The 27,402-nt window shown below is 42.1% G+C and overlaps 4 protein-coding genes across 4 annotated transcripts; all 4 read left to right on the top strand.

Annotated features, from left to right (window-relative positions):
- Positions 1-5,260: 5,260 nt before the first annotated feature.
- LOC145501485 (uncharacterized) lies at positions 5,261-8,105 on the top strand. Its single transcript, XM_081480954.1, has 2 exons — positions 5,261-5,419; positions 5,886-8,105. Exons 1-2 carry the CDS (start codon positions 5,405-5,407, stop codon positions 8,103-8,105), a joined length of 2,235 nt encoding a protein of 744 aa, XP_081337080.1. The 5' UTR covers positions 5,261-5,404.
- A 72-nt stretch (positions 8,106-8,177) lies between these two features.
- Positions 8,178-9,084, top strand: LOC145500431 (uncharacterized). The gene has a single exon (XM_081479948.1). The coding sequence runs from the start codon at positions 8,178-8,180 to the stop codon at positions 8,895-8,897; it is 720 nt and encodes a 239-aa protein (XP_081336074.1). The 3' UTR covers positions 8,898-9,084.
- Positions 9,085-20,283: 11,199 nt separating this feature from the next.
- Positions 20,284-20,880, top strand: LOC145501484 (uncharacterized). The gene has a single exon (XM_081480953.1). It carries the CDS (start codon positions 20,284-20,286, stop codon positions 20,878-20,880), a length of 597 nt encoding a protein of 198 aa, XP_081337079.1.
- A 1,235-nt stretch (positions 20,881-22,115) lies between these two features.
- On the top strand, positions 22,116-25,226 carry LOC145500969 (uncharacterized). The gene is made up of 2 exons (XM_081480542.1): positions 22,116-22,767; positions 22,968-25,226. Exons 1-2 carry the CDS (start codon positions 22,597-22,599, stop codon positions 25,224-25,226), a joined length of 2,430 nt encoding a protein of 809 aa, XP_081336668.1. The 5' UTR covers positions 22,116-22,596.
- Positions 25,227-27,402: the final 2,176 nt, after the last annotated feature.

The raw sequence follows: 27,402 nt of genomic DNA, 5'->3' as shown, positions 1-27,402 counted from the left end.
ATGGTCCCCTATTGCACCAAGAATTGCCATTGGTGACAAGTGCTATTAAAGACTACATTCTTCTGACTTTCTTTAGCTTTCATTTTGTCTTATTTAACTGTCCTTTCATTACAGAAACTAGCCACTGATAGCTGACACTTTCCTACTGTTACGACATTTCTTACTCATTTCGTTGCCTTAAAGGAATAAAACACTTCTTGTTATTCTCTTGGAGCCAAGTATTAAATTTGGCCTATTTCAACATTGTGGAAGTTCTGTTGACTCAGGTTTGTCGAAGCTAAAGTCAGTTTTCTGGATAAATGACCATTATGCCTGTCTACCTCATTACTAGCTAGCACACACATACAGGTAGGGTCCATTTCATATCTCCCTTTGAAGATGTATCGCAGCCCTCTTTTTGATATCCAGAAGTATGACTGAGTTTTCTTCCACCACACAAACAAAACTGACAATTATCACCAGTATAAATTATTCCAAAGCATGTGAGCAGGAGCTGCTTTCTTTATTTCCACGGGCCAAGAAATTGTAAATACCTTGTAAAGGAAGTACCTCAACCTAGTAAAAGTTTACATTAAGTCTGTGCCCAGCAATTCCATTTTGGGCATTCCCATGCAGCTCAAGCAAGAAAATGCTTTCAAATTTGGGAGCTGGACAGTAAGGAATGGAGGTTTCCAATACCTTTACTATCACTGCATTACTGAAACATGCAAATCTTGTTGAGTAATCTATAATTGCCTTCAAGTCTCACGATTTAAATCACTTGTAGAAAGTCTCCAAACTCAACACATAGCAGGGAAATTAAAAGGAAATGCAGACAAAACTGTAGATAGAAAAGCTTGTTTGATGTAAGCTCAAGTTTAAACATACAACTCTAGCTGAACAGTTGGGAAATATTTCAAAGACTTCCATTCAGAGGCTTCGCTATATATGATGGCAGACATGAAACCGTTTGACATCGCTATTTTCCACAGAAATTAGAGGAGAATAATTGCAAAGAAAAACTTCTCTTTTGTTGGTGTGAAGATGGGAGGTAATGAACTTTAAAATTTCCACAGCAAAATAAAAACAGCCTACAATAGTTATCTCCCTAATAAAGCAACCAACAATGTGAAATTCACCACACTTAGCAGGAAAATATCAGCCTGAACTTGTTGCTAATCTGGCACAAAGTTGGCCCCTCATTTCCTTAGTCCTTATTGTCTCAGAGCTGTTGCTAAAAAGTACTAATAGCGAATTAAAAAATTAAGCATCAAAGGAAAATCCTGAACAGAAATGGTGGCGAACCTTGCGTTATGTTCGCGTTTTGCGCACGCTCCCTAAGGTTCTCAAGTGATTGACAGATTTCTCTACTGGGGCAATCATAGTAACCAGGAAAGCAGTGAGATCAAAGGTAGCTGCCAGCTCCCCCTGTTTCAGACAATGAAATCCACTTTAGAAATGTAATTCTATGGAATAACAAGCACATTTTAATAGACAGTACATCATTTTATTTGAAAGAATGGCATGAAGCTGGTATACTAGGAATCAAAGACCTACTAGATGAAAACAACAGATATTCTTACAGAGCATTGCACTGGTAACACAAAGGTCGTGGGTTCGAATCCCGTTCAGAGCCTGAAATTTTTTCAGGTCATTTTTCCAGTAGTGTCATGGCTGCATTCGCATCTTTCATTCTTAGATTTCTTACACTTCATAAGTTTCTTTTAAAAACTGGTCTTGAGCTCCTTTTACTAGGTTATATGATTTAATATCAGCTATACCTTACAGATGGAAGTGTCCCTTGAGACCAGGATTTATCATGGACAATCAAGGTATGGAACAAAATACAACTATAGAAATTAGCACAACCACTAGTAAAAAGGCTTGCGATGTACTTATTCAAAGGAAAATTGCAGAACTGCTTGCTAGCCTTAGACTTTGTAGATAAGGAGTAGAGAGTTCCAAGCTTAGTGCAATTTATACGCTTCCATTTAAAATAACTAAAGAAACAAAATCAAGCATATTTCAATATGACTATTCATAATATTCTTCCACGTGGTGTGTTGCTGTACAAATGAAGATCGTAAACTCTCCTCTTTGCATACATTGTGACTCGTTAGAAACACTATTCCATTTGTTAGTTAACTGTATTGTAATTCAAACGTTTTGGTTTGAAGTAATAAGCCGGTGGAAAAATCACAGTAGTGAATGTTTACTAATTGATGACTTGAGTATAAAGTATGGCTATAATCCCTAAGATCCTAAACTGCATATCTTTAATTATTACATCCTTCTTGGCAAGAGATACATCTTTCTCCAAAGAATTGAATTTAAACCGTCAAGCTTTTTTCACTCTCTTGAATTTGTTAAAGATAAGTTAATTGTCCAAAGATTGATTTTATATTCTAAAGCCCAAAAGGCAAAATTTCTTTTACTATGGAAGCCTCTCCTCTCCTTACTGTAAATGGTTATAACCTAATATACTATACAGTATGGGTCAAAGCAAGCCTGGATATATATTATGTATTGTGTTAGTTGTAATCTTAATTCTTGTAATATAATTTTTGTAACCTTAAGTTTTGTAGTGAAAGTGATGTTGTGATAACAATAAAAATGTTTGAAAAAAAAGCATAAAGTGGTAAAGGACAAAGAAAAATTGAAGAAAATCAGAAAGGAAGCCTAAAAGAGGTGGGGGAACAAAAAGGACCGCAAGAAAGCAACAAAAAATGGGCAGGAGCTTGTCCCTGGAAAACCCAGTTCCAAAAACACATAAGACACTGAATCTAAGAGACAAGTTGAACATTGCCACATAAGAAAGATAGATCCCTCCTTACTTGTGAAATTGGAAAAGTTTTTGGGCTGTGGTACTTTTGGAAATTGCTACGTAACTTATAGGGAGGTCGTAATTGGCATCAGAGAATTTGAAGCTGAAAAGTCATGATGGTGGTCATGACTACATGGTCATGACTACATGGTCATGACTACATGAAGAAGGACATTTGGCATGACAAAAAATTATCAGCCACCTTGAAGATCAATGTGGAATCCTTATTCCCTTTGGTATTGTAACCAAGAGTGAGCTCCAACATCTCATTACAAAGTTTCAAGGCCATAAAGACAAAAGTGTAACTTTGTCCAACCTAATCAAGAAGAAAAAACTGGACAAACCAACTTGGCTTGGAATTTTGAAAGATACCATCAAAACATTAGACCACATACACTCTTGTGGCATTTGCACAACTATTTGAGGATTAAGTGTCATTGTCACTAAGGACCAGGCAGGGTCCACGGATCGAGGTCGGCCGATTCCCTCCAAACTCTCAGCATTTTTTCCCTATCAGATAAGATAACGACCAGTGGTATTTTTAGTAAGATAAAATAAATTTCATAGAATTTAGACCACCCCCCTAGTTTTTGGTGCTATTTTGGTAACGTGAGAAGGGAAGTTTGGGTAAACTTCCACGAATGATTTTACGTTTTTCACATTAGCCTTATTCATTTATACGAACTGTACATACTTCCCAGCCTATAAACAGCTCATATCTCCAACATAAACGAATTTGGCTAAAAATAACTTACTTTGGAGCGCTTCCAAATATCATCACTTCGTGGCTATCGTGGGTAAGAAGAATTTTAGCAATTTTTAAAGCTGGTTTTCTCTAAAGTGCGCCAGTTTATTTCCAGATCAAAAGTATTTCTTATTAGTCTGTCCTAAAGTCTTTCAAAATACGCAAACTCTCATTTGGCAAATTAAAATCCTGTCGCGTGAGCTTTCTCACGACTTTAACCTAATTTCCTAATTTGCATAATTGTAGTTTTTCCCGGAAATATTTCATGCTTGACTAATTTGTGACGCATTCCAGGTACTTAAGACTAAGAGCAACACATTTCTTTTTCAGATTAGTACAGTGGCTTTGTATAGTATACTGCACCGGAGCATTTTGTCAAACTCTTTAAAATATTGAGCAGTTCTGATTTTTGGTAGAAGTACACCGTCAGGAAGGATAATTTTCCATTCCTTATCTTATCATCTGCAGACCGCTGTAGTCGATTCTTTACACTGATCCAATTTAGCTGATGTTGCCGTTTGCAATATGAATGTTAGTTTGACTTGCTCGTTCAGTTCTCCTGATTCTGCCTGTAGTTTGGAGGGCACGGGGTCGCAGATTGTACCCCTGTTGGCATGTAAGCTAGACATTACTGCACATCTACTAAGCCTGGGAGTGAGCTCAAGGCAACAGCGAACCGGAGACGAAAACGTTAATGAGGTTGACCTGATCATGAATAGAGCTGGATACTTTGTTGCAACTGAAGACGAGAAAACATCAATGACAATATGCCCGAGACATAGAAAAAAATTAACTACAGACTGGGCTGGCAGAAAGAGCAACACATGCTCGTATCCAAGTCATCGAGGACCGCGGAAAACTATAATGAAACCGCGCCGCGTAAACGCCACCTTGTCGGACGAAATTTATCAATTTCACCATGCCACAGTTCCCATCGGCTCGGGTAAGTACAAACTGAGTGCAGCCAAACCGCAGCCATAATCCTCAGAATTGCGGGGTGGGCTTGACTGGTAAATACAAACAAAAACTTTATTTCGAAGGTGCGTATTTTACTTTGTGCTTGTTCGTATGGTCAGTACATAAATTTTAATTTTTATTGGAATATGCCAAGGGAAGGAAGCCAGACGTAATCCCATGCCATTGTTTTTTGTGTTTGAACGAGCTGTTAGCTTTTAGTCGACTCGTTTAAATAAACAAAGGTATTGCTCGATTCTGTTATATTGTCTCGTATCCTTATAACTTTTTCTCGAAAAGGGAGGGAGAGGGTGGGGCGTTATGGTAGTGCTTCGAGGTGGACTGAAGTGGTAATTTGCTAATCAGGCACCCTGCCTGCAAAATGACTTCAAATGGGAGAGAAGGGGGAGAAGGGGAACCAGGAGGGGAACCAGGAGGGGGCCTAGAGGGAATGGGAAGGTGGGTGGGGCTGCAAGGGACACCCACCACCCATTATTTCACTCGCCTTCCTTCCTTTGGCTGTCATGAAAGGAAATTACAGCACTTTAATTTGGTGTTGCGTAAGTGCACAAACCAGATTGACAACAATGACAACAACTTTATTTGCACTCAGCTAGAAATTAAATGAACAAAACTAAGTTAAAATAAAGAGTACATGGCTGCCCAAAATAACCTTAATGGGTTAATAAGACTGGGCAGCCGTCCTTAGTTAAGCTGGGTACGATGACGATGACCATGGTGACGATGGTTACGGTGACGGTAAGGGTGACTCACGTTGATGGTGATCGTGATGGTGATTGTGGTCAGTGTTGTTAATCTATTTATCATTATCATTTTTATTGACAGCTGTGTGTTCCAACTGCCGCGGAGCACACTACAAATCCCGTAAGGCTCGCTGTTTCATGTCTGGAGAGCAGGTAAGCTACTGCACATTGCCCATTCATAGCTTAGTAATCAGAGGATTTTTTGATGTGCCCCACAGGTGCCCTGATATCTATAACGACTGGCAACATGAATAAAAGGTATCTTTGTTGGTTTTCCTGTCTTTTCTTCAATAGGTGTCCGTTTTGAATCGTTTAGGTGTGGTCGATTTCCGAGAGGCTTTGCACCTAGTTATAAAGATAGTGGTTTATCCGAGTTTTCCGATCACGCGTCGAGAACGGTTTCTGAATGGCAACTTGGTCCCAGTCCTAACTAAGATTCAACCGCTCTTAAATAATGACCAGTGCTTGAAGACACCAACAAGAACAAAAATGCGAGGAAGCCCTTTGGCATCGGCTAGGAAACACATATAGAGTTTCCACAGTTACATGTATTGGAGATCTTTGAAGAATTACTAATAATCTTGTTCATAATTTGCTAATCCATTTTATTACGCTTCAGGATCCTTACTCAGACACCTTGGGGATTGGAGACGATATCGAGGAGTCTGATTCCGCCACTTTCTCTGTCATTACTGTTTGTGAGGAGAGCATAATGCCAGCCACGGTGTGTGCAGAGGTCTCAAGCACTGGTGAGGGGTCAGAAACAGTCTCTTTGCAGTCCCATTCGTCCCAAGCCTCGATACCAGAAGAAGAGATTAGCATATGGGTTGACGAGATGGAGGAACAAAACAGCAAACGGCAGAAATTAAACGAAGCTGTCCACAGCATCTCAGGTGGCCGGTACAGCCCTGTAATGTCCACCCTGAACACGACCTGGGACGACGTCTCTGACACCCAGCAGCGATATTACATCCGCAAAGCTAAAGAGACTATAGCGACCTCATTGTCTGTCATCACTCCCGGCCAAGAAGAATTGGTTTGGAAGGCGTTACAAACGGAGGCACTTTCGGATCCAAACAGAGACAACCAAGGCAAGCGCAAGCGTTTTGATCCCAACTCTGGTCTTGTAGACATTTTAGTCAAGGCCTATGGGCAAGCAGGTCATTGGCAAACAAAGCGACAGATCCTTTCCCTCTTTGCAGACGACTTTTCAAGAGCTGAGCTTCAAGAGATGATCCCTGGGCTCTCCAAATGGCGCATTGATCAAGCTCGCCAGCATGCAACAGAAGCCGGAAAGGGCCAACCACTCCCCGAAATTCCTAGTTTCCGTACAAGAATTGAGCACGAAAAGGTGGATCATTTCATTGAATATATCTCCAGACCAGAATTTGTCCAGGACGTGGCGTTCGGGACAAAAACTCTCAAGCTTGACTCGGGAGAGAAGATTATCATACCAGCGGTCATAAGGACCGTCATCCCTTCACGCATCATCAGACAATATTTAGACTATTGTAAAGAACAAGAGTTCGAGCCAGCGAGCCAGCGTTCTCTCTACCGAATGATTGAGGTGTGCTCGGCCTCTATGCAGAAATCCCTTCAGGGACTTGACAACACCACTGCAGAGGGTACAGAGGCATTTGACCAGGTATTTTTGATGTTGGAGGGCTTAGCAGATCAGGGCATCAGCGTGACTGCCACTCAGAAATTACTAAAGGATGGAAAAAGGTACTTGAAGAATGATTTCAAGACACATATCGGACGAGGTGAACATTGCGGTGATCACTGCACGGTCCACGCACTAAGTGACAGTAGTGCATGGGAGTTTAGGAGCGAATGTGATCACCAACACTGCTACGAATGTGAGCGCTGTGAGAGTCTGGAAGGAGTACTGAGAGAGATGGCAGAGATGCAAGACAAAGCGGACATGACAGAAGAGGAGAGGGGTAGGCTGAGGTTTGAGTACACAGATTGTGTGCGCAACATACAGGCTTGGAAGGCTCACTTGCTACGGTCAGGTAACCAGGACGAAGCCAAGCAACATATCCTCCAGAAGTTAGACGAGAACTCGTGTCTTGTCATAATGGACTGGGCCATGAAGTTTCTGCCTGTGCAATACAGAGAACAGATGAGTGATTTTTTTGGCAAGAGGGGAAGAAGCTGGCATATCAGCGCAGTAATCACTAGAACAACAGTGGAGAGCAAGCATGAAGTCGAGTGTTTTGTACACATTTTCAACAACTGCTCCCAAAATAGCTTTGCCGTTCTTTCAATCATAGAGGACTTGCTGCACAAAGTCAAACAGGAGTATCCAGTTGTGACAACAGCCTACCTCCGATCAGATAACGCTGGATGTTACCACAATGGGCATCTGTTGCTAAGTCTTAGAGAATTGGGGGTGAGAACCGGTGTCAGACCAGTGCGATATGATTTCTCAGAGCCACAGGCTGGTAAGGACATCTGCGATAGGAAGACTGCTGCTATGAAGGCACACATAAAGCGCTGGGTTAACGAGAGGCACGACGTCGTCACTGCTGAGGATATGAAAACAGCACTAGAATCAAATGGTGGTATCAAAGGGTGCAGAGCAGCGGTCGTCGAGGTGGACACGACCAGGGAGAGAAACAAAGATGGCAAGATACCAGGTATTAGCGTGTTGAACGATTTCCAGTATGAGGAGTGTGGCATCCGTGTGTGGAAAGCGTACGACATCGGCCCTGGACGCCTCATCCCCTATAGTGGTCTTGGAGTTACACCACACGGAGATACTGGGCTAAGGGTGATAAAGCCATTTGGTCAAGCTACACACAGGGGAAGTGTGGGTGAGAGCGTCAGGAACTAGTCCGAGATCTACTCTTGCCAAGAGACTGGATGCGTCCTCACATTCAAGACCCAAGCAGAGGCAGACACCCATATGGACACGGGCAAGCACCGTCTTGAGGTGGACTGCGAGTCCATGTATGACCACGTTAGGAGGAAATGGGCGGGAATTACGACGGGGGTGACGTTTGCTCCGGATGTGCCATCAACCTCATCGCAAGGTGAGGATAGTGGCAGCACTGTCAGAGGATATGACCCTAGACCATTGGGGTGGGCTCTGAAGATAACAAAACGACCCACCAGAATGACTGATAACGTCAAGGCCTTCTTGATGAAGAAATTTGAAGAGGGTGCAAGAACTGGAAACAAGGCCGATCCTGTGCAGGTAGTGAGGGAGATGAAGACCCTCAGAAATGAAGACGGAGAGCTCACGTTTAAGCCCGAAGAGTGGAGGACTGCGCAGCAAATCAGCAGCCTGTTTTCACATCAGACAGCGGCGCTGCGTCATAGGGGTATTGATGCGGAGGAAATCCCTGAGGAAGACATCGAGGCCGCAGAGTCGGAAATGGCCCTTGACACCCTTAGAAGTTTGGTGATGGATGATATGGGTAAACCAAGCCATCCAATCATCGTGGGTGATAGCAATATCTGCGAACTTGTAAAGAACAAGAACCTTGACTCACTCAAACTGGCAGTTCTGAAAGAAATCTGCAATCAGCTACACTTGACGACAAGTGGACCGCTGTCAAGAAAAAAGACTTTCTTCGAGGCCATTGAAAAATTTTCTGAGAGTTGCGCATGTTTTCAAAAATAACGTCACATGGTTTTAGTAGGGAGGATCTCATTGCTTCTACCCCCATCTTCTCTATTGGGGCCTTTTAGATAGGTGCAGGGACCCTTACATAACAGGGTTTATAAATACTTGTAAAACTGTAAACAATATAAGACTGAAAACTGAATGAATGCTATGGTAAACACAGTAAAACGAAAACTGCAAGGATTTTTACGCATTACTAAACGCCAGCTGTCCGTTGCCATACTTAAATGCTATCATGGATAAAACCAATCCGGGTTTTCTTCATCGACGAAAAAGCTGTGCTTAAAGAAATAAGATTTCAGCAGCAATAAACACGGATTGCTCAGCTTTAGTAATGTTTTGTCACTTTCCCAGCCAGGAATCTATTACGTAACAGTGTATTAAGTTTCGACTCACTAATTTGCACAGCCATGTTACTTAATGTTCGAATTACATTTCCTCTTCCACCGAATTGACTGTCATTTCGGCAACTTGTTTACCTTCCATCACATGTGGTGAAAAAATAACTCTGGAAGTCTCCAAAACTGTTCACTAACTTACAAAACACAATCTTGAGTCTGTCTGGCATACTAATTTGCATGTCCGTGGTTATTAAAATGACAGAATTCGATTCGCGAACTGTCATGTTCGTTGTGGACTGTCAACGTCTGCAAGATCGAAACAACAATAGTTTCAAAAACAAGAACTTAAAGAAAATTTGTTTCATTAGGTGTAGGGTCATCATCGCTTGTATGTAATATCAACAACTACGCGAAGTTTTCCAGGGAAAAATCGACAACATGCAAATTAGTCAAATTTGAAGAAAGCTTTCGGGAGGGGATTTTGACCCACCGAATGACAAAATACGCGGTTGAAGTATAGCCACTTATCTGAAAAAGTTATATTTTTCTCTTAGTCATAGTAAAAAAGCCAATAAACGCCTCTAACATGGCGCAAATCAAGAGGAAATTTTTCCCGGAAAAACTACAATTATGCAAATTAGGAAATTAAGTTAAAGTTGCGAGAGAGCTCACGCGACAGGATTTTAACTTGCCAAATGAGAGTTTGCGTATTTGTAAAGACTCTAAGACAGACTAATAAAAACTAGTTTTGATCTGGAAATAAACTGCCGCACTTTAGAGAAAACCAGCTTTGAAAATTGCCAAAATTCTTCTTATTTATGATAGCCTCTAAGTGATGATATTTGGAACCACTCCAAAGTAAGTTATTTTTAACCAAATTCGTTTATATTGGAGACATGAGCTGTTTATAGGCTGGGAAGTATGTACAGTTCGTATAAATGAATAAGGCTAATGCGAAAAACGTAAAATCATTCGTGGAAGTTTACCCAAATTTCCCGTCTCACGTGGCCAAAATAGCACCAAAAATTAGGGGGGTGGTCTAAATTCTATGAAATTTATTTTATCTTACTAAAAATACCACCGGTCGTTATCTTATCTGATAGAGGAAAAATGCTGAAAGTTTGGAGGGAATCGGCCGACCTCGATCCGTGGACCCTGCCTGGTCCTTACTGACAATGACACTTAACAACATTGTGATGGAATGGCGTGAGCAGGAATGGAAACCTTCATAATCGGATTCTTCAGCCAACTCTTGTTTTTGATCTAAATTTGTTGCAGAGTCATTTAAGACCCTCGCTATTGTTGCCTTCATTACAGATTCATTTTCATTTGATGTCATATAGGTGGAATTCAGATTGTAGAGTGCTAAAAGTAGGAGTAGAAGATGTATTTCAAAAGGAGTTTGCCAAAGCTTTACCAATAAACACAAAGTAGTGGTTCATAATCGTTAGGGCAGAGAGGTTTTCGATGTGCCACTTTCCTTTCCCAAAGATGAAAAACACAGTAAACTTTTTAGCATCAGGGAGCACTTGTTTTATCGCCGGTCACATTTCTCTACCATTGCCCTTTGCATTTTTAATCACCTGACAAAAATACTTCGATTTCAGATTTCTTTCCTCATGGTTGCTATAGTGGAATGCAATCCTGTTATAAAAGATTTCAGCAAAGCACATTTTTTTAAATCCTAAGACAGTAATGCCATTATCTCAAGTCAAACAAAAAGAATACAGGAAGCGATATCCTCACATTGCCCCCGAAATTGTGAATGGGAGTCGTAGGCAGAGTTGTGCATCAGACATTTACTCGTTAAGTAAAGTTGTTTTAGCTGCATTGGATTTTCTTCCAACAGCGACTTCAAGGTTACTAAGGGTAGCATAAAGTGCAATTTGTGTAGAAGCTAATGAATGCATGCATTCCTTTCCACTGTCATCTAGTTTCTCCTAAGATTTACACTTAACTTTCTTGTTCAACTTTTTCCGAGAAATGTCAGGATACATTGTATGCCAATATATGACTGGATTTATGAAAACTGTGTCAATACTTTGAACCAAATCACCCATATGCACTTTGATTTTGCGACTCTTAAAGGCCTTAAAATCCCTCTAGGTGATGGAAAAAAATAGAGAGAGAAGGGCAAGGAAGGGAAGATAACAGAGTGGAGGAAGTTAAGACTGACATTCCTGTATTGAGATGCCTCAAGATTATCATGTGATCAATGTTAATGTCATGCAATGGGTTGTGTCCTAGTTGCGTGATTTTCCCGTTTTAGATCTTGAATAAATCACTTCTAAATGTTCTGGGCCTGTGCAAATCTTTACATGGTGGCAGCGTCAGGATAGAACTTTTGTCAGATACCTTGGTGGTACGTTGATCAACCTGATTCACAAACAAGAAGGATGGTGACATCACATTTACCGCCGCTGTCACTGCTGGAGATACACAATGGAACATGGCTGAGAAATGGAAGAAATTTGAACTAGCGTGGAGAAACTATACATTAGCTACAGAGCTGGCCGAAAAGGATGAGAAAGTTCATGTCACCACTCTACTAACAGTGATAGGGGAGGAAGCCCGAGAAGTGTATTCAACATTTACAGACTGGGCATGTGAGGGTGACAACAAGAAAATTTAGCCAGTCTTGAAGAAGTTTGCCATGCACTGCGAGCCACAACAAAATGTACCTTTCAATCACTACAGATTCAACCACAGGGTGCAAGAGCCTAGAGAATCCTACGATCAATACAGAACAGCGCTACGCAAGCTAGCTGCGGGTTGCAATTTCGATGCAATTACGCCTGAACAAATTCTTCGCAACCGCCTGGTATTTGGAATACGAGATCCAAAGGTTTGAAGACAACTGTTATGCGAAACAAGTCTAATGCTGAAGAAAACAGACGAAATTTGCCTCACATTGGAGAGCACAACCGAGCAAATGAAGGCTGTTGAAGAAAATCCCAAATCAAAACAAGTGAATGCCATAAATCAATTGAACAAGAGGGAACCATGTGGGGCAGAGGAAATGATGGTTTGGGTTTCGGCCAACAAAGGAATGTGGGAACTATGGAACACACGACATGAGGAGGAGAGAAAGCTGTCCAGCATTTAGAAGAACATGTTCTAAGTGTGGAAGGTACAATTTCTTTGTAGCCGTGTGCAGGAGCAGAGCATTGGTCGATGGAAACAATCACAGCCAAACAGCAAGAGTTGTGGAGCTTAACGAAACCGAAGAAACCAAGGGTGATAAAATATATGGCATCTCAGATATCACCACAGTCTAGCTTGATGATTCTCAACTGGTAACTCTCAAGCTTACGTCAGGAAACTACCTGCATTTCCAACCAGACACAGGCGCACAATGTAATCTCATACCTCTACACTTGTACAAGAAAGCAACCAAAGACCACAGCCTCAAGCACGTGAAGACATATCAGACAGCGATAGTAGGGTATTGTGGCTCGAGAATTCCTGTGGTAGGCCAAATTCAAATTCATGTCTCCTGTGGTGACAATTGAGTCATCTCGATTGTAAACTGGTTGATAATACAGAAATACGGCGGCTATTGGGAAGCAAAGCCTGTATTGAAATTAAAATTAAAATTATAGAGTACATCAACAATGATGAACTTCATAAACCGAGCACTGGGAGTGCTCTTGTTTACAATTTAGACAGCACCAGTGGTGAGGTATCAAATTACTCTCCCCTCTCCAAAGATGACCTCCTACAAAAGTACTCAAAAGTCTTCAGAGCAAATGTTGGCAAGATGGAAGGCAAATATTGCATTAGAATCGCCACTGAAGTAGACCCAGTACAGAATGCACCCTGCTGGGTGCCAGTGGCATTGAGAGACAAACTAAAGGAGACATTAGATGACCTTCAGCAGCAAGACACTATTGCAGCCATGACATTTCCTACTGCCTGGATTAGTTCAATGATGGTAGTACCCAAAGCAAATGACAATTTGAGATTTTGCCTGGATCCCAAAGACTGAATCAAGCCATCCTTTGGGAACATTATCCTCTCCCCACAATTGAGGATGTAGCTACACGCCTTCATGGGGCTGAAGTTTTCACAAAATTAGATGTTCAAAGTGGATTCTGGCACATTGTGCTGGATGAGACGTCGTCATACCTTAGCACATTCCAAAGACCAATTGGGCATTTCTGGTGGAAAAGAATGCCTTTTGGAATTAGCTCAGCCCGAGGTATTCCAACGACGAATACATGAACTCATCGAAGGTCTGCAGGGTGTGGAGGTCATTGCAAAATGACTTTGTGGTCATCAGATTTGGACACACCCCATGTGGAGGCCATTCAAGACCATGACAAAAACCTTGTGAAATTCCTACACCGTTGCGAAGCCCAGGGAATTGTCCTAAACACAGACAAGTTCACTCGTCGACAGGAGGTGCCATTCATTGGACACAGCTACAGATGAAGGTTTACGTGTAGACCAAGCCAAAGTGCAAGCCATAGTAGAGATGCCTGCACCCACAGACAAAGCTGGAGTACAGAGGCTGTTAGGTCTAGCACAATACCTTAGCAAGTTTTTGCTGCATCTCTCAGATGTAACCAAACCACTGCTAGAGCTGACTCAAAGCAACGTGGATTGGAACTGGGAAAGTCCCCAACAGAAAGTGTTGGACACCTTGAAGAAAGCCAACCCCACCCCTGTGCTCCGGTACTACAACTTGGAGGAAGAAGTCACCATCCAGTGTGATACTTCACAATCTGCAACGTATGCTAATAAAAACACAGAAGTACAACCTGAGGATCCACTACAAGAAAGGAAAAGAGATGTTCTTAGCAGACACCTTTAGCAGAGCCTACCTCCCTGAAGTCAATTCCTGCAACTTCTCTTGAGAACTAGAAGACATCAACCACAGAATCTTCCTTCCCCTATGCAAAGTGTACTGGCAGCAAATTATACATGCTTCTGCAGATGACCCAGTGTTACAGCAGTTATGCTACACCATCCAGAATGGTTGGCCTGAGAGCCAGAAGGAGACCCTTTGACTCTCGTGATGAGCTGATAGTTGAGGGAGATCTCGTTTTCAAAGGGCAGCAAACAGTAATTCCAGCAACCTTACAGAGGGAACTCATGGTTGTTACACATTTCTCTCGCATAGGCATTGAAGGTTGCATCTGCAGAGCTTGAGACACCCTTTGCTGGCCTCAAATGGCGACAGGATGAAAGGAATACATATCCAAATGCGATGTCTGCCTTACGCATCAAAGTACTCCATGAACTGGTGGCACGACCATGGTCAAAGGTGGCTGCAGATCTTTGTGAACTAGATGGTACTATGTTACTAGTCATAGCACACTACTACAGCAAGTTCATTGAGGCAACCTGCCTTAACTCCATGACATCAAGAAGTGTTATTTAAGAGATGAAATATGTTTTTGCACGATATAACATCCCCAATGTCCTTGTCACTGACGATGGCACACAATTTGCATCAACTGAATTTGCGGTCTTCGCAGAAACCTGGTCTTTCAAACATCACACGTCATCTCCTTGTTACCCACAATCTAATGGGAGAGCAGAGAATGCCGTCCAGATGCTCAAGCGCCTCTTCACAAAATGCAAAGCATCAGGCCAGTCCAAGTATCTTGCTCTATTTGATTGGCAAAATACACCAATGAAGGGTGTTGAGACAAGTCGAGCACGCCTTTTTGGTTGCCGTTGCAAGACTGTTCCCATTGTCTGGTACACTGCTCCTACCTCCACACTCAAACAAAGGAGAAACGAGAGCTATAATTGGCGTGAAGCATCGGTAATAGCATTTTTATGACAAACACACTAGGCCACTCCAGCCAATCGTGCCCAACCAAACCATCTGTATACAGCTGCCAGGCAACTCCACATGGATAGCTGACACTTCCATCAGTGGGGCGGGTCCTCATAGTTATAAAGTACAAATAGATGATTCTGTTTACAGCCGGAACCGCTATCAACTTATCTCACCCAGGAATGATGACCGTCAGGCCAACCCTGACCCAACAGCACCAGAGGACCATGAAACCCAGCTTACACCCGGTGTTTCCAGTAAGGAAACAAACCCCTCAAGTGAGCCAGTGGAAGCACCCACACGACAGAGTTCTTCAAGTATATCTAGCCACTGCAGATCCAGCCAACATTTTAAATAAACATATTAATGGTGGAATTTATTAGGCCAATTGGATAGTCAAGTCGGGAGAATATAGAACACAACTTGGCACATCCCTCATTAGAGGTTTCTGTCGTAGATGACAGGGCATAGGCACGATGTGACATGGTCTTCAATGAACTGGCTTTGTAACGTTTGTCTACATGGCTTTCAAAATGCTAGACCAGTGTTGGTCAGCTTTCTGTAAACATGGGTTTCAAGTTGTGTTCCATTCTTAATTATCTCAATTCCAATGAAAGGGATCATATTATCAGCAGGAAGTTCCATTGGGTGTAAACCATTCAATGTAGTCAGAAAGTCAGCAGCAACACTGGTGTTAGGCATGCTAGCAAGAGTATCATCTACATACCTCTTATATAGAGAGGGCACCAAACCATCACGAGTTTTTCCCATTAGTGGGCCAAGAGGAGAGCCCATCACTACACCGTCAGTCTGCTCATATAAATGACCATCAAACTGGAAAAGCTGATTGGTGGTGGAAACTTCAAGCAGCTGTGCAAGTTCCTCTTTCTCAAGATTAAGATGATAGGTTTGATTAAGCCAATCATTGGTAATGGCTCTCTCGACCAGGATGTTAAGTCTCACTTAGTCTCACTTAACGGCACATTGGTAAAATGGGCCATCACATCATAGGAGACCAGTATGTCTTCTTCATTCATAGGAATAGAACAAATTTCATCAGCAAATTCAAACACATCATTGCATTTGACAATAGGAGAATGCATACTAATCGGTTCATTCCTGCGGGTTGATGTCCCGCAATTTTCCACAATGCCAGATGATTTGAGGGTTTGGATGCCATTTTGGACCGGCTTTGTGGCACATAGCCTTGGTCTGATGTGATACCTCACTTTGAATAATAGTGACGTCTTACATGAAGTGCTACCCATGTATTTCCATGTGCTTTTCTTTGTTTGTTGTTCTATGTAGGAATCGTCACAGTTTTCCCCAAGGTTAGTGAAGTTGTGTTGATTTATTCCAACTATTACCAGCTAAAATGTTTAAAGGTACTTATCTAAGCACCAGAAAGCTGTGTAGTGCTGTATTTTCTCCAAAACTGCCTGGGTAACATATCGATTTGTGATCTGTGTCATCCTTCAGGAGTCAGCTGATTTTCTTGGCGATTCAACTTCTCTGTGAAAATGAACTTGGAAGGCTTGACCATAATAGCTCAAATAAATCAACACAACTTCATTGACCGTGGGAAAGACAGCAAATATTCCAACGTAGCACAGCAAACTACAAAAAAGAAATGGCAATGCACACCACTCAAGGGTTTTCACTGCAGGTCAGCTTAATAGGCTCTTAATTGATGTAAGCTAGGTGTAAGCGTGCATGTAAACTTAAGCAAAAAAACGTTTTCAGCTCTTGCAAAAAAGGTTCATTTTGTGACTGCTGTCAAGTTCACATTGCACAGCAGTAATGCACACTTAAGTTGGGACCACAATATGGCAGCTTTGGCATCTGTCTCGGTTGAGGAAGCCTTAGAGGAAGTGTGGAATGTAGAGGAAATAGATGAAGAGATAGAGGTTCTGCCTCTAGAAGACGTTTTAAAGATGTGCATGGATAATTTCAACTGTTTACAGCAGTCAAAATGCAATTATACCAGCTTTCAGGAGGACGTGAAGGGAATGCTATGGAAAGTTTACTGGAGGCACAAAATGGGTGTAAATGCCACGAATAAAGTCCTGATGTCTTATGTTCCAGTTTCGCCTATGGTATCATCCGAAGTCTGTGTGTGGTTAAAATTGATCCACAGGCAACTTTTAGTGAATCCACGAGCAGCAAATCTATGGAGCATAGAAGTAAGGCGAGACTTGATTGAAGAAATATTTCTGCATATCAGACAATCCATTCAAGAGGGTGTTTCAGCCTTTGGGGACAGTAGAAAATAACAGGATAAACTTCACGTGATGGGCTGATAACCAGACGGGCTTATAAGCAGGAGGGCTTATAAGTGGCAGTTTACAGTATTGAATGTGTGATATTATCACTGCTTAATTCAGCTGCATTATTAATACCAATTTATTTCAGTTTTATAAATTTCTTATATTACGTTCGCAGCCAGGTAGAGGTCCTAAATGATGTCCCAGATACTCTGTTCTACAAACTTGGAAGAAAGTACAAAGAGCGCCAAAGTCCGAAGGCGGTAGCTGAGGTCCTGAAATGCCCTCCTGTTGGAAAGATTTGTAGTGCTAAGCCAAGAAGATGCCAAAGCAATGCTGCTTTCATAATAAACACAAGTTTCTTGGATGATCTAGATGACTGCTTAAGTGACGACTTGGGGCCTTTGAGACACAATGGTCAACAGCGTTGGTTCTTTGTTGCAGAAGAAGATGAAGGTTTTATTGAGGTTGAACAACCTACTACCATGGAGGAGAGAGTCTATGTTTTGGAAAAGAAGTACTGGGTGCACTTGAAAAGTGATGATTTCGGTAGACAGCTGTGGAGAATGTGACTGAACTGGACAACCTGTGAAGTACATAATGGTGGAGTACTCCTTCACAGGCAAAGAACATGGCATTGACCTTGTGCCCCATGGAAACTCCAAAGAAACACAGAAGTCCTTCCTTTGCACTGAGAAGAGTATTAAGGAAACGGTAAAGATGGTCAAAGATGGAAAAAACCTTCTGAAGTATATGACGCTGTATTTGAGGAAAAGGGAGGCTTGATGAAAGCAGAGTCCCTTTCATCACTTCCTCGCCAAAATCAAGCTAGCAAATTCAAAAGCACACAAAAGGAAAAGACGGAGAAGGATGAGTTGTGGGCCATTGCCAATATGTCTAAAGAGGAAGCAGAGGAAGGAAATCCTTTTATCAGGTTTCCGGACTGTTCCACTGGCAATGTGTTTCTGGCAGATGACAGGCAACTGGCAGACCTTGGACATTTTGTACCAACCCTCAGCAGTTTGGAGTCTTGGGCGTTGACACTGTCTTCAACTGTGGTAATTTTTATGCTACACCAACCACCTATCCGCATCTGCTGTTGGTGGACAAGAAAACAATGAAGTCTCCGACAATGCTGGGTCCTGTGGCTATTCACAAGCGTTTAAATACGGCATGCTACAGTTACCTTGCAGCTCGATGACAAGAGCTCAACCAGCATTAAGAAACATCTGGTCAATCGGAAGCGATGGTGTTAGCAAGATTTTCAATGGGATGAACAAGCAATTTCCTGCCTCCAAGTGTGTGCTGTGTAAAAAGCATGTTGAAGACATTGTGAGATGTAAATTAACGAGCCTAGACATTACTACAAGCAACCAGCAATCCTTTATCACTGACATTTTTGGTAATGTTGAAAACAGCAAGAGAGGCCTGGCCGATTGTTCATAGCCTGCACAATTTGTTGAACAATTGGAATTCCTGAAAGGCCATTGGGATCAAAAGTAACTCAGCATACGGAATGTTGAAGAAGCCCAGGTCCACTCTTGGTTCCTGAAGTACAAAGCAGACGAGATGAAAGAAAAGATGTATCCTGTTCGCAAGGATATTGGACTGGGATACTACTACTACTTCAACAATGCAAACAAATCCATCAATAACACTGTAAAACAGAAAAAGGACTACAAACAACGTAAAAATGTTGTGGAATTCGCTGATGAAGAGAAATCAAAGACATTCAACAACAAAATGTTGAACGGGCGATCATTGGCGAAGGACCATATCGTCTGCAAAACGAGTACTGCAAACACTTGGAGGTAAATCTGGATGATTGGTTTCACAAAATGAGTCCTACACAACATCAGTGGCATATCGAGAAGCTAATGGCCACAGAAGTTAAACCCGTAGAAGCCAAACAAGAAGATGTAGCACGGCCAATGCCACCAGATCCTGGTTGTCACATGTCACTTTCATTTGAAGACTCTGGGTTATCAAGATTAGTACATGCAGCATCCCGGCTAAAAGCAAGCCAGTTGGTTCAGAAACAAAACTCTATATACCCGGCCCCAGGCACCCACCAGCATGAAGCATTCTTTGTAGAAAGCACAAGTGGAGGACCCTCCAAGCCCAATTATGTGGTCATGAAACCTACCGGTGGAGTTGTTTGCGACTGTGAAAAGTTTCAGGAAACAAGTCTGTGCAGCCACTCCATTGCTGTGTCCAAACAAAATGGCAAATTGGCACAACATCTCCAGTGGTTTAAAGAGGCAGAACAACAGCTAAATCTGTCTGTGGTGGCTACTAGAGGAGCTCCCAGCAGTACTGGGCACAAACCCGGAGCAAAAAGACCTCGTAGCAGAAACAGAAACCCCACTTCAAGGAACGACAGCATTGCTATTGATGACTCCCCAAGAGTAGAGAGGACCACAATTTGGCAGAATGAAAACCCTTTTCAACTGATGTTCATCACCCCAAACCAGAGGAAGTGTATCACGTGCAAGAAAACGTTCAACAAAGGAAGCAATACACCATTTAACCTCTGCCTCTCTCACAAGGAATGATACCAGTATCCATTCAAAGGTGACTTCAATGACATCCAAGAAAGTGTGGGTGCAAAGAACTTCTATTATCACCTTGATATCTCTTGCATACGGGCTTGTCACCCTACTTTCCAGCCTGGAAACATATCGATTCAATAATCTTTAAGAGAAAACCTAAAAGAAAGTCACAGGCACCTGTTAAAAGATACCATGGGAATCTGATCTGAAAACTTCGCAGTTGTCTTCATAGGAAAGGACTGCCATCTTATTGTTAAAGCTGGTTTTCACTGGGCATGAGCACAAGAATAAATATAAGGGTGTAGTGTATTGAGCCAGCGGTTGACAATATGAGCATGCGCACTTATGCGCATTCTGTTCCATGTGCTTCGATTGAAATAAACCAAATACATGACAGTGGCGACGAGGATGAAGTCGTAGGAAAATGTCAAAAATATGACTGCTATCGGGAAGATAGAGAGTTTTGATGAGACACAAGAGAAATGGGAAACTTATGCGGGACGTGTAGAACAGTTTTTCTTAGCAAACAACATCGATGAGAACCGCCAAGTGCCAACCTTGTTAAGCTTGATCAGCAGCAAAACGTACACATTGTTGAGGGACCTTCTTTCACCGGATAAACCAGCCACGAAGAGCTTCCAAGAGATCGTCACGACCCTTCAGCAACACTTAAGTCCTAAACCGTTGGAAATAGCAGAACGCTTTCGTTTTTACAAACGAAATCAGCGAGAAGGAGAAACCATGTTGGCCTACGTAGCAGAACTGAAGAAACTAGCGACTCACTGCAATTTTGGCGCGAACCTTAACAAAGCTTTACGGGATAAATTGGTCTGTGGCCTTCAAAATATGCAGATACAAAGGCGTTTGCTTTCAGAAGCAAAACTGAAATATTCCAAGGCTTTGGAAATAGCCGTAGCGATGGAAACTGCTGTTCGTGATGCTTCGGAATTGCACAGTGAGCTGCACACAGAACCTCGAGGTGACAAGATCTCAGATAACAGCAAACCACCGCCACCGCCCCACCGCCGCTGAACCTCATGCCTAAGGGTTGCTATCTATGCGGAGGAGACTCGCACGCATCACACAATTGCAGATTCAAGGACCAGACATGTTATCATTGTGGGAGGTGGGCCATATTTCCAGAGTTTGTAACTCGAGACGACAAGGTAAGCCAAAGCAACCACTCAAAACACCACAAAACACTCAAGTCCATACAGTTCAGTACAGTGAAAGTGATGAATTTGAGGATGTGTTAGGAAACATGAAGATACACAATGTGAGGAAACCAGCAGTGATGTAATCTGGGTAGATCTGAAAGTAGAAGAGAAACCGTTGAAAATGGAACTGGCAACAGGCTTGGCTGTGTCGATCATTCCACATGATTTGTACGAGGAGAAATTTAATGACAAACCCTTGCATAAAACTGAACTAATGTTGAAAACCTATATGGGGGAAAGCATTGTTCCACTGGGAGTGCTTAAGGCAAATGTTGAGTACAAAAGTCAGCAACCTTTACTGTTGGATCTGTATGTGGTTAAGAATAAGGGCCCTGTGTTGATGGGAAGGGATTGGCTCTACAAGAGATGCCTGGATTGGTATGCTATTAAATCACTGAAAGCTTCACAAACCCCACCAATTGCTAACGAACATCTGCAGACCATGCTAGACAAATACACTGATGTTTTTGAAGATAAACTGGGAACATTCAAATCAGCTAAGGCAAGGCTAACCCTCAAAGAAGATAGCCAAGCTCATTTCTGCAAAGCTCGTGCCGTACCTTACGCCTTGAGGCCCAAGGTTGAAGAAGAACTGAGAAGACTTCAGAATGAAGGTATTCTCACGAAAGTTGAGTGGAGCGACTGGGCAACGCCCATTGTACCTGTCCCAAAGAAAGATGGGTCTGTCAGAATTTGTGGTGATTACAAAGACACAGTGAACCCAGAACTACAAGCTGAGCAGTATCCTTTACCCTGCATTGAAGATATCTTTGCAAAGCTTAGTGGTGGGCAGAAATTCTCAAAGATTGACCTTCGTCAGGCATACCACCAACTAGAGATGGAAGAAGACTCCAAGAAATACCTCACCATCAACACACACATGGGCCTGTTTCAGTACAACAGACTGGTGTTTGGCATCACATCAGCACCTGCAATCTGGCAGCACACCATTGATCAAGTGCTGGAAGGAACATCTGGCACAAGCTGTATCCTTGATGATATGATCATTACTGGCAAGGATGATGCAGAACACCTGGCTAAGTTCACGCTAGGCAATTTTCGATACGAATTGGGCCAGAGAAATGTCCTTAGTTTCCAGTCCCTTAGGATGGACATTTCACTCGGCTGTTCGCCATGCAACCAAGGGAGATAGGCATCGTCAAATTTGTTCCATTTTCGGAAGACTGGTACCGAAAATGGATATTGGCGCTAAAGAACAAAATTCTTCAGACTGGGAGCTTTGTTTTGATATACAGCTTGCCGCGGTTTCTTTTATTTATCAATATCATTCCAAGCTTCTAAATCTTCAACTGCTGGCATAAGATAAACATAACGACGAGTAAGCAAAATTGAAAGTTTTTTGGAGCAAATTTTCGCTGCGAGAGAAATTGTGATTTACTGTTCTGTCTGTCGAAAATAAAAGAACATGATGTGAAGTGTGTTTCTATCGTTTCGGTTTGTTACCGGAGGCCTTGGATTTGGCGTAACAGTAGCATCTGGATGCGTGTATTCCCTCTATTTCTGCCAGTCCATGGGAAGCAAGAGCAGGAAAAAACCAAGACGTTCATTGAACGGGTCACAGAGGGATCGCTTTCCGGTCGGAGAACTAGCTAGGAAAAGGGCTGCACTTCGAGCTGAGTATTTGTCGAAGTCCAAGGAGCTATGTGCCCAACAGAAACAAATTCAGCGACTAAAGAGCAAAGTAAGTCTTTGTTATTTTTCGTCAAACGCTGGACTAATTTAAAGAGCTTAGCCATTGTCACGATAAGCTGAAAACTATATAAGCTTTATTATTCATAATAGCCCTATTAAAAAAAAGAAACAGTAATGGTAATCAAATCGTAAAAAAAACCCTGACTGTTCCTTTAATTAAAAATTAATATATTTGTTTTTCTATCTCAGAGAGAGAACATACAACAAACTTTGGATGAATTGGAAGCAGAGTCACCACCACAGAGAAAATCAACATTCCAGGTGACAAAGAATGCATCCACCCTCCGAAAGAGAAGTCCAACTCAGCTCACCAATGAAGGAGGGTTAAATTTGCCAAGGAGAAGTGCCAATAGAAGACAGCTAGAAACCCTCATTGCTTCAGCAGAGGTAAATGGAGGGTCTGCAGAGAACAGAAGTCCTGCACTTGATGGCATGTTCTCTACACTATGTAAATATGGCACAATGGCAGATATGTCTAAATATGTTTGTTCATCACGAAAGATGAGAAAGGCCACTGTGGCCAAAATAAAAATGCAGTGTGTAGAGTATGAGAAAAGTGAGGAAAATTTTATTCGTTCGCTTTCACTCCTTTATGCAGGTGGGGTAATTAGTAAAGTTAAATATCAGCAGACAAGATCATCTTTGGTAATGAAAAATACTGGGAGGCATACCAAAAAGGGTTTTATGTCAAAGGAAAGAATAACTTATGGATGGGGTGTCCCAGTTCCTAAACCACTTCCATACAGTATTCTAATGAATAAAATTGAAGAGCTTGATATGGGAGATGTGATCTCAGTAAGGGAAACTTTGTGCCATGACTTACCAGTAGACCAACAGGTTGATGGGGTGTATAGAAATTTAGAGGAATTTCTACCCATGCTTTGTAAATTCTATTTAATAACTGATGAATGTAGGAAAGAAAGTGACAAACTAACCTGGTTTGGTGAGAGGGAGGGAACATTTAAGGTTGCAATTGGGGGTGATGGAGCCCCATTTGGAAAGTGGGACCAATCAATGTCGTGGTTAGTAAGCTTTTTAAATGTGGGACCCAGGGTAGCCTCTCCCAATGACAATTTTTTATTGTTCGGAGCCAACTGTAAGGAGGACCATGAGGTGGTTACCAGATTTACAAAGAAAATAGCTGCAGATATAGAGGGTATTGAGAAGAAAACCTACACTGTAATGGGGAAGGATGTAACCTTCTCATTTGACCTTCTCCCTGGGGACATGAAATTCTTGGCTTACATCAATGGTGAGTTCTCTAATTCAGCAAAATACTTTTCCAGTTTTGCTAATGTTTGTCAAGATGAGAGTAGTTCACTAACTGGGAAATTTGGGAAGACTCAGAACTGTAAATGGAGACCATGGCAGTATAGCCAGAGAATTGTCATCGCTCAGCAGGTTGCTGATTTCAAAAGGAAACTCCTGGGTCACTTAGCTGGGAAAACAAAGAGGGCTAAAGTCACTCAGTTCATTGCTGGGAAAAAATCCAGGCAAGAATTTCAACCATTCATTGGGAAGCTTTGTGAGAAAGAGGTTGTTGAACCCCTCCACTTAAAGAACAATGGGGTACAGTATTTGCATACAATGCTGCTCAATATTGCCATTTCTTTGAGTAACCTTCCCAATAAACTAAACAGCCTTGGTGAACTTCCCCCAAACTGTGCAATTGCCAGATATTTAAAGGCTATGGAAAATGATGTAAAGGCAGGGAGAATGAAAAAGCAATTGGGCAAGTGGCTGCTTGAGGACAGGGGTAAAGACAAGGATTTTACGTATCGCTTGACAGGTAAAGATTCACGACTAATCTTACATGGGTTCATGTATTTAGTTAGGGCAATTCAGGGTGACTCAACAGACCACAAGCTGCTAATGAGACTTCTGCCAATTGTCTTCATTGGTACTAAACTCAGGGACTGCGCTGCAATTTTTTCAATGTACCATCTCACTGAAGAAGATCTTGCAAAACTTCCCCAGTTGTGCCATGATTATTTCACTGCAGTTGCTTTGTTTGGGTCTTCAGTTTCAGGCACTGTGTGGAGCATTGGACATTTAGTCTATGCCCACTCAAAGCAAATGTTTGACAAATATGGGACAGGGTTGGGTATCAATACAATGCAGGGCAGGGAAGCTAAACATGTGCAAATTGCAAGCTTTGCCAGAAACAGCCAGTACAAACAACGTTGGTATCAGGTTTTTAGGCATGACCACATTAGCAAGCTATGGCTCCCCATCAAGCAACCCTCACTATTAGCCTATCATCAGTCACATGACACTCTCATTCCCACCCGCATCCGTACGGATCCCCAGCATCACTGCTACTGTGGCCTGTCTAAAGAAGCTGAAACTGAACAATGCTTCTTCTGTGGACATAAACTCATGGAAGAGATCAAGAAATCTGTACGTGATGGCAAACCAACACAAGAGTGTTTAAGGTACTGCTCTTAGGGAGTTTAGTATGTAAGCTGGATGTAGAATGTTATCTCTATAGTTTTTGATGATGCAAGGCTGTACTCTAGTGACACCTGTTTGCCCCAGAAAACTTAACATTTAAAATATTAGGATGACTGAAGTTAAACTGTATAGCAATGTAGGGTATTAACCCTTAAGGGATTGGATCTATAGTTGAAATGTTAATGGACAAGGGCTCTCAGTTATTTTTTCTCGGAGCACAGCCTTGTCATATCCAATTTAAGTTATAACATTTTGATCATTACTGCATATATAATTCTGATGAATGCCAGCTCTATTCAAATACACACTGAACATGCAAATCAGTTGGGTATTCACGTTAATATTAACTCAACTTGTAGTTGTAGTGTTAGTTCAAACAATATTGTCATTTATAAACATGAATTTCAAGATGCAAGTATATTGTAAACTAAAATATAATGGACTGTTGAGACCTTTGTCTCTCAAATCATTAAAGGGAAATGATTGAGCAATTCCAAGTGTGGTTAGTATTGTGTCTATTATCTTCAATGCTGGCTGATGCCATAGGAATTCCAATATCCATAATAAAATTTAGCTCTTAAAAGCTCCTCTTTAGCAATGTACATCATTGTTCCCTTCTTCTCGTCATTTACAATGAGCTTTGCTTCTCCTTTTCCCTCACCAAGTTGCTTTCTGAATTCACCACAGTCTTCGAATTGGTTGAACAGGTTACATAATCTTCTCAGGCTCGAAAACTTTATAGCCACTGATCCTGGTTTCTCTTCAACTTCTACCCCATATCTTGTTCTACCAAGAATCTCTTTACGCAAGAGATTGAAGACCTCCTGTGGCATGGGAAGGTCGAAGCAAACCATCCAGGGATGTACCTTGCTCATCTTTGAACTTAAACGGCGAAAAATTGCGGTTTTCGCGCGGATCATGCTTCGTTGTAGCATGGGATATAGCTTGCCGATGCTGTATTTGGGTCTCTCACGAAGACCGCCAAACTTCCCTTTCACAACCGCTTCAGCTAGCTTATTTAGCTCTTGAAATGTATTGTCTAAATCCTTTAGCTTATATGCATTTGAAATTCGCCGCTCAAATTTTGATTTTTCTCGGTTCAGTGCCTCTTTTATTGAAATAATTAGTTCGCCTTCGTTGGCTTCACATTGATCCACCATCTTGGATTTTGCCTAACTAAGCCTCAGATCTCCCGCGGCCAAAATGAAAGTTGGCCCAATTTGTTTCGATAATTTCCTGGCGTGCTTAGAACAAGTTCTACGACGGCTTCAGCTTCATGGGTTGAGAGGAAACAAGGCAAAATGTGAGTTTTTCAAGAAGATAACTTATTGCGGACATGACATCGACAAAGATGGCCTACACAAGTCAGCAGAGAAAGTAGAAGCAGTATTGAATGCGCCACGTCCAAACGATGTAGCTGAAGTGAGATCTTTTCTCGGGCTAATCAATTACTATCACAGGTTCTTGCCTAACCTATCGACAGTAGTGCATCCCCTGACACAACGTTTGGAGAAGAATCATCAGTGGAAATGGACAGAACAGTGCGAGATAGCATTCAACAAGGTGAAAGAAATGATCACATCAGAGCAAGTTTTAACGCATTATGATCCCAGCCTACCACTAAGGCTTGCTTGTGATGCATCCCCTGTCGGTATTGGAGCGGTGCTATCTCACGTGATGCACGATGGTACCAAGCGACCCATAGCTTTTGCTTCAAGGACACTCACCAAAACTGAGCAAAAGTATGCACAGATTGACAAAGAAGCCTTGTCAATAATCTGGGGGGTAAAGAAGTTCCATATGTATTTGTTTGGCCGCTCTTTCACATTGTACACAGATCATCAGCCCTTAACGTCAATCTTTCATCCGTGGAAAAGCATCCCTGTGGTCACTGCAGCTCGACTGCAACGTTATGCCTTGTTCCTGGCGGGCTATGATTACACCATTGAATACAAGAACACTAAAGTTCACAGTAATGCCGATGGTCTTTCCCGCCTTCCACTCGTAAAGGAATCCAGAAATGAAGAAGTTGTCGACCCTGTGGGTATATTTAATTTGATGCAGTTTGATCCACTGCCAGTCACAGTGGATAACGTTAGACGAGAAACACAGAGAGATCCTGTTTTGGCTTAAGTGTATGAGATGACCAGCAAAGGTTGGCCACACAACA

Source organism: Orbicella franksi, chromosome 10, assembly GCF_964199315.1.
Source record: "Orbicella franksi chromosome 10, jaOrbFran1.1, whole genome shotgun sequence".
NCBI classification, from domain to species: Eukaryota; Metazoa; Cnidaria; class Anthozoa; order Scleractinia; family Merulinidae; genus Orbicella; species Orbicella franksi.
The sequence above is the reverse complement of the archived record's forward strand: the minus strand, read 5'-3'. Positions and strand labels throughout refer to the sequence as shown.